The following is a 7,522-nucleotide window of genomic DNA, read 5'->3' on the forward strand; positions in this document are numbered from 1 at the left end:
CCACTTGAAACTTTAATATACAATTTTACTTGTGTTTCATCCTTTTCTAAATAATTGTTTTGAACATTTTTCTGAAACACTTCTCAGTGCAGCGGTGTGATTTTTCTCCTCCATCATGGAACAGTCCCACACATCTGAACTAGAGCACTACCACACTGTATGTAAAACAATCACCTTTTGATAATTTGATGGCAAATTAGTTTTTGCTATGACAGCCTGATTTTTGAAGGAGCTTGGGGTATTTTTGCTAATAATGATTCATTTTAGTTCATCATACTAATTTCTACTGATAAGTGCACATGTGCATCTTCTCCAGTGTGTATATATTCATGCATCTCCCAGTACTCAAGACTCAATGCTTAGCAATCTTAACAAAATCCAACAGCTATAAATTTTAAGACGTAACCCAGCTGACACATTCTACCAAGAAACAAGAGACCACTACAAACCTTACTAACTACTGCTCCACCTGCAAGATGTTTCCTCACACAGAACTGCAGATACACACCTTCAAAAATGCACCAAAACAAATACATTGCATATACAATTTCCCTTCCCAAAAGTGGGATTCAAAGAATAAATGTGCCAGATGCCAACCCATCTCATTAAATGCACTAGTGCAAGGCACCCTTATACAACGATGAGAAGGACTGTAAGAGAACCTAAAGGGAAGAGGCAAAATTAGTTATCTGTAACAAGGGCAAGAAATCTGTTCTTTGGCAAATGACTTTCAAATTAATTTTTCCTTGTAGACTACAGTCTAAGTACTTTGCTATACTATAAAATGAAAACTATTAATTGCTTGCAGCCACATAAATTCAACAAGGAAGAACGCAGCATTAAAAAGCTGCTATATGAATTCATAGTCAAAGTTTTACTTTGCATCAGAATGTTGTGTTTACACTGTCTTTGGAATCAACAACCCATCGTACACTTACTTTTGTATTACATTCTGCAAGCTGAGCATCATACCCAATTCGCTTTTCATCTTCTCTCTGTTGGCACGGCACTCTGCCAAATAGCGGAGAGCCTAAAAGAAAGAAGACCATGTCAAATCAGCCACGTGTCCAGTACATTATCATTCATTTTTATTAGTGTACATCTGCAAAACATTCACAATGTGAGTTCTAGTGAGAAGATAAGGAGTATTATCACCTACTGTGAATATTAAAAATTTTTTTATTCTTATAAATACGGAGAAAGCATAGAACATCTAGTCTATGACAAAAGGTTGAGAGACTGGGTTTGTTTATAACAGCTAAAAGAGTCCAAGGGACAATCTAACAACTGTCTACAACTACTCAAAAAGCCTTTAGGAAGATGACTAAGCCGAACTTTCCTCTACAGCAGCAGACAATGTAACAAGGGGGAACAGCCACAAGCCTGCAGCTTAGGAAGTTCAAATGAGATATTACAGTTTTTTCACTACGGAAGTAGTTCAACACTGAAACAGACAACCTAGTGGGACTGCAGAATCAAGGAGACGAAGCTACAACTGACCTGAGTGGTGGTGACAGTCCCAATTCAAGCAGGAAGCTGAAGTGAATGACTTCCAGAAGTCCCTTCCAACAAACATTTACATGATCTGAGATCTAAATTCATTTTTATACACTATGCTTCTAGTATAATTTCCACCAATTCTACAGGCTACCCCGGTACACCACCACCAAGTTTCTACTGTCTACAGAAAGAAGTCTACCACATTCATAAGCTTCTGAACACTAACCGCAACAGTCGTCACTCCATGCAGGAATAAGAATACAAGCAGCAGCAAGCTGCTTAGGTTATTGTTACTTAAACTGGGAATTGACACTTATTTGTTGTCCAAGGTTTTGTTTATTTGACTTTCAAGGTAGACTCTTGGCACAACTTCACACTGCTGACCCCAGTCAGCACCTGTGTATTTGCACGATCCTCCTAACATAATACATTCCCAGTTAAAATGTCAGTCCTTCTTTTCATGAGACACCTCACTATTGTTAGTGCTGACAAAGTTGTCATAAAAGGAACCTCCAAAGGTGTACTGTACATTGTGCCTTAGTCAGTGTTTTATTGAAGTAGGTACAAGAACTGCACTTGCAAAATCCTGCAATACACAGATACAATGGTTTATAATGTGGATTTTGTGATAGCAAGGTTTAGAAGTGCACCAGTTCTTTAAATATAGACATATAATAGCTACGCTGCTCAACAGCTGCTTTAAAAATAACATGTTCCTTAATCCCTTCAGACAGAGAGAACTAATTAACTGGGTTTTTTTCTAAATCATCTTCAGTGCATATTAGGTAAAATTCAAGACCATTTTATTGACTATTGGGAAAGTCTGGCTGCTGGCCAGCATGATAAAAATCTCCAAATGTGATTTTTGCTGTTTTCTGATGTGGATCAGTATCAATACTTGCAGTTTATAAGTGTTGTATATCCATCTATTTTCTTAATTTTCAACTATGGGGAAATACCTGAATGATAGCTCTGAACTACTAACTTTCATGCTAAGAAATGTATCCTTACTGCTGGAAAAACATTTCTTACTTTTATTAGTCTCTGTTCAGACAATTTAGTGAGGATGTAACATTGTTGGACTCAGAAAAACGCATTCCCTTAACAGCTAATTATTTGGGTCAAAATGTAGGCAGTCTCTTTTCCATCCGTTAGATACTCTTTATACAAAAATGTAACTTCCACTAAAATAAGACCAAAGACAAAGTTACCAGAACAACTTAAGTGACCTTACTTTTCAACACCAGAAGTCCTATAGCCCCTGCCCACCATGGAGATGCAAAGGTCTGCACCTTCAAAGAAGGCAGATCATTTATGCTTATTAAATCACAATCTACTGAATGCATAAGGAAGACCATTATTATGGACTTTGGCTCAGTCTCTGTTCAGCAAAACACCTACGTTAGCTTCAAGCTCACAAGTAATCAATAGGACTATCTTCTCCATACTTGAATATAAAAACACACTGTTGTCAATCTTATAACAAAAAACACCTTTGATGTTTTATAAGTGAAATACTAATGTAGTTTCTTCACTTCAGAGTCCTATTTTTGAAAATTTTAGTCCAAATTTAAGAGGGGGGAAAAAGTAGTATTGCCTGGATTACTTCTGATTTTTTTTTTATTTAAAACATTCAAAACTTCTAGCATTTGAAGTGTACCATAAAGAGTTACTGGAATCAAAACTTGCAAAAAGTGTAGAAAAATATACCACTTCTTTATCAGACAGAAGAAAGGACTGAACTGAAACTGCACATTGGGAGAAAGACACCCTTCCTGAAAGATTCTACAACACATCAAAAAAGTTAAATAGGGAACTATGATGATTCATATAGACTATTTATAATTTCAGCTATAGGAATTGCAGAATAATACAATAAGAATTTTAAAGTTAGTGCTGTACATCCTTTTATTAGGTACAACTTAATGGAAAATCATTACATTTAATGACTCCCATTCAAATGGAAGCACCTTTCTGACTAATGAGATGACTAGAAAAACAAACAAAACAAAAAGATGCTTCAGAATGGAAAAGTATAAAAAATGAAGACAAAAAGCTATCAGCAAAGATATTAAAAGCTACAGAACCTAAGAGGTTCAAGAACACAAGGAGTCTGCATGTTTTCACAGTAAACTGATCCATTTCTGACTAGAGACAGGGTCCTGGGATATTGCATAGGGTCTTCCAATTCCTGATTCCTAATCCACCCTTAACTGTAGGTTACCACTAAATGGAACAACAGTGCTATCTCACATTCCTACCCAAGGAGATGTCCTTACAGTGCAACTTGAATAATATCTGAAGCTGTGGAACCACACTGCAAAACGGATTATCCCTCATCAATCTGATAAAGTCAGCCCTTTTTATGTAGAGTTAATTTTTGTCACATGATCACAGACTGATTCCCAGATCTCATACAGACATTGAGAATATGCAGCCCAAAGGAGCCAAGGAAGGAAAAAGAGAGCGAGACGCCCAAACAAGATCCTCTTTTAAGGCCACAACCTAAGGAAACTGCACTGGAAAGAAAACCAATGCAACATATTCACAAGAATTCTAACCTCAACTCAAGTTCTTCCAGTGAAGAGCATTACAGTCTCGCAAATGCTATGGTTAAGACTAGCCTAAAAACCAATTAGCAGGACAGAGGTCTCCTGGATTATAGGATCTCATTCCCTGAACCCAGAAGAGTATCTGAAGACACTGAAGAGACACTGAAGTAATTCCAAGAAGTCCACTAATATTCACTGTAAAAGTAAAACAAATTATAAATACAGAATTATAGAATTTTTTTTATTTTTTTTTTTTACAACAGGAACATCGAATCACATATTTGCCAAGTATATCTATTTACAACACCTACGTTTACCAAGGTCCATAACATCTTCTTAAGAAAGAGATTTAAGGGCGCTTACCTCCCTCCACACAAAAAGTGAAATAGCTGTATTAGGGGAAAAATGCAAAGTAAATTATTCTCTTCCAAAAAACACAAATACCCCTGGAATAATGTGTCATTGCTAAATAATTTTTGAAATGCATGTTTTTTAAAAAAAAAACACATATAATGAATATCAACATAACATAAAACTAGGTTTTATTTTTTACATTTTTACTTGTTTAAAGTCACAAAAAGCCCTACTGACATACAAATTTACCTCCAGAATACTTACTAGTAAAGCTGAATGAACAACTGGAGGGCTGGGATGGTCCAAAAACAGAATAAGACCTGGCAGGCATCCTTGATCCTGAACAATGGCCCGTCTGTTCAATGGGTCAGCTGCTAGATCTCGGAGTTGGTTAACTACAGACAGTGCATCAGGCTCCTCACTCATAGTAGAATTCATTTTTTCTGCACCATGCATACAAAATACCTGCTGAAAAAAAACATCTCTATTACTAATACCACAACTTTTATCAGCAATTAAAACACAGGTAAGACAACATCACAAAGGCACTGATTTGTTATAAGTATAAAAGTATAAAAAAAAAAAATCAAGGACTAGAATTCATCGAATGTGGATGGAATTGATAAGGATGTGGCTCTTGAAATTTGTAAACTGGAAATCTAAACTTCTTATGCAGAGAACAGGTAGGTTTGGTTCATAATATTTTGACTTGTTTTCTATACGTAATTTCAGACCAGTCAGCCTTTATTGGATTGTGTTGGTTTTTTTACACTACTGACAAATATTTACAAGAAATCCATAGTTTTCCTCACAAGGCACCCTAGAAGTCTATAAACATCCCTCTGGATAAACACATGTGAAAATCAAAGTATGTATTTTCAGAGTACCTTTAGCAATAATAGAATTTTATACAAAAATGAATCCGAAAAGACAGTAAAAGATTAACACTACATCAAGAACAGGGAACATTAAGTTTTAATCTGGATATATATCTCAAATAACCAGTGTAATGCCATACTCATTCAAAGGCAAAAAGGGTTTTAGAGGGTGGGTTTTGAGTTTTGGGTTTGTTTCTTTTTTTTCACTAGTGGGGCCCCCTCAATAAAAAGAAAGAAGGTCACGCCTGGCTACAGCCAAAGTCCAAGCCAACGTATCAATTTCAAAGGAGACACGTGTTAGCTTGAGAGTATCAGATTCCAGAGTTGTTTAATAAGGAGTAAGTACTTAACAGGCAACAAAAGCACAAGCTTACTTGGAGAAAATCCTACATCTTGATTCAAAAAACTGATTTCCTCCAAAAGACTGACTAAGTGCCTCTGCAATAACTAAATGCTAACTGTGGTCCTGGTGTTGCCAGTACCAACTCATGCAAGTAAATTTTGTTAGGGCACAAAAGTGTGAGTAAATACTTATTGTTAATTTGTGTTCTCTCATTTTTCCCTTGCATAAAAATAAAACAAATTTGTAAGTGGTCACATTCTTTTGGGTCATTTCCCAAACAAATAATATTGTACAATATTATTATTTTCTTACTAAAGGTAGGTCTTCAACAACACAAATTAATCATACTCCTCAAAAACAACAAACCACAAATACAAATTTTGGTTGTGACAATTTCTGACATTTTCACATAGAAAAAATGCTGTTAATCTCTAAGTCATTGGTCCTTCATTCAGGAAAGAGCTGTAATGTGAAAAGTACATACCAATGATTAGTGTCCAAGTTATTTTCCTTGACAACCACAAGTCCAAAATAGATCAACTGGGAGATACAGCCGCTCAATCGATAAACAATAATTTATATATCCAAAGCACACAACTCTAAATTAAAAAAGTCTCTGTTAAATATTACTAGTTACTTTTCATAGTAGGCAGAGAAACTTATTCAAAACTTGAAATCAAGCCAGTTGTAGAGCTGATGATAACCAAAGTCTCTGACTTGCAGTTCCACGCCCTGAGCACCAGATCATTCCTACAACTCTCTCCATCCTGATTGCCTTTTGCCTTCTTCCTTCTAATCTCTTGAAAAAGCATGAAGCCAAATTTTACCCCCCTCCTAATCTATTAGGCCACAATCATGGCAGATCCTTCTCCCTCTCTTCTCAGCCACAGCTGAGAAGACAAGTGAAGTCCTTACCTTCTCCATCACCTACAACGACCAGTTTTATGAAACCTGGGACCCTGGCATTTTTTTTATGAAAAAAAATTTAAGCTGTTTTAAAAGTTTTAAGAAGTTATCTAGAATTTGGGGGCCTAGCAGATAAGTTAGCCAGGTACCAGCTCTTTTCTCCTTCTGGTAGCTTTGAAATACAAGCTTAACAAAGGCCCCGCAGATCTCTCTGTCAGTCTCACTTTCCGCTCCATGTCCTCACCGGGGAGGCCCAGGAGAGGAACCGCCACAGCTTCACACCTCGCCTGTCACCCTGAGCGCTCCCGAAGCGGCGGAGCTGACAGCCTGGCCGCGACAAGGCCCCGGGGCTCAGCTCCCAGGGCCCCTCGTCCGGCGGTGGCACAACTCTCCGGCGACCGGCCGACGTAAGCTCCGGGAGGGCAGGAGGGACCTCAGCCGGCCGCGCCGCCGCCGCCCCCCTCTCAGGGCCTTCCCGCCCTTCCCCAGCGTCCCCATTGTCGCATCCCCTCACCGCGGCCTGCTCCCCTCCCCGGCTCCGTACCGTCACAAAAGACGAACGCGGCCGAGAAGCTCAGCCCCGCGCCCCCATCGCCCGCGGGGGCGGCGCGGCCTGCGGAAGGCAGCAGGAGGAGGCCGGCAGCAGAGCCCGCCGCACACGCACCACCCGCCAGAGCCCGCTCTGACCCCGGCACCACACCACCACCCCGCAACCCCATTGGCCGGATCCTTTTCGCCACTCGTGGCGCGCTTTGTTCCTTTCGAGACACGATTGGCTGCCGGGGTGGGGCGGGGCAGCTGTGCATGCCGGGAGTTGTAGTTCGCAGAGGGCAGCAAGGCCTTGCCGGGGAGGGCACGACGGGGGAAAAACACGCCCCTTACTCCGATTTATTTTTAATAGCTTGGGGTTTTTTATCCATAGATGATCACCGCCATAATTTGAACTTACTGCCCAAGCGTAAAACAAAATAGTGCGAAATGCACCTGCT

At 39.3% G+C, this 7,522-nt stretch overlaps 1 protein-coding gene across 4 annotated transcripts in view; it reads right to left on the reverse strand.

Annotated features, from left to right (window-relative positions):
- Positions 1-7,236, reverse strand: part of ARMC1 (armadillo repeat containing 1) — a 30,525-nt gene extending 23,289 nt beyond the window's left edge. The window contains exons 1-4 of one of the 4 annotated variants that reach the window (XM_063326963.1): positions 7,078-7,236; positions 6,112-6,226; positions 4,671-4,871; positions 939-1,030 (exon numbers count right to left, since the gene is read on the reverse strand). In XM_063326963.1, the coding sequence (XP_063183033.1) occupies positions 939-1,030; positions 4,671-4,862 (284 nt within the window). In that variant the 5' untranslated portion in view covers positions 4,863-4,871; positions 6,112-6,226; positions 7,078-7,236. Of the gene's footprint in view, positions 1-938; positions 1,031-4,670; positions 4,875-6,111; positions 6,227-7,077 lie in introns of all 4 variants that reach the window. The other 3 variants (XM_063326962.1, XM_063326960.1, XM_063326961.1) reach the window with 3 other exon arrangements.
- Between the last annotated feature and the right edge of the window lie 286 nt (positions 7,237-7,522).

Source organism: Chroicocephalus ridibundus, chromosome 2 (genome assembly GCF_963924245.1).
Source record: "Chroicocephalus ridibundus chromosome 2, bChrRid1.1, whole genome shotgun sequence".
NCBI classification, from domain to species: domain Eukaryota; kingdom Metazoa; phylum Chordata; class Aves; order Charadriiformes; family Laridae; genus Chroicocephalus; species Chroicocephalus ridibundus.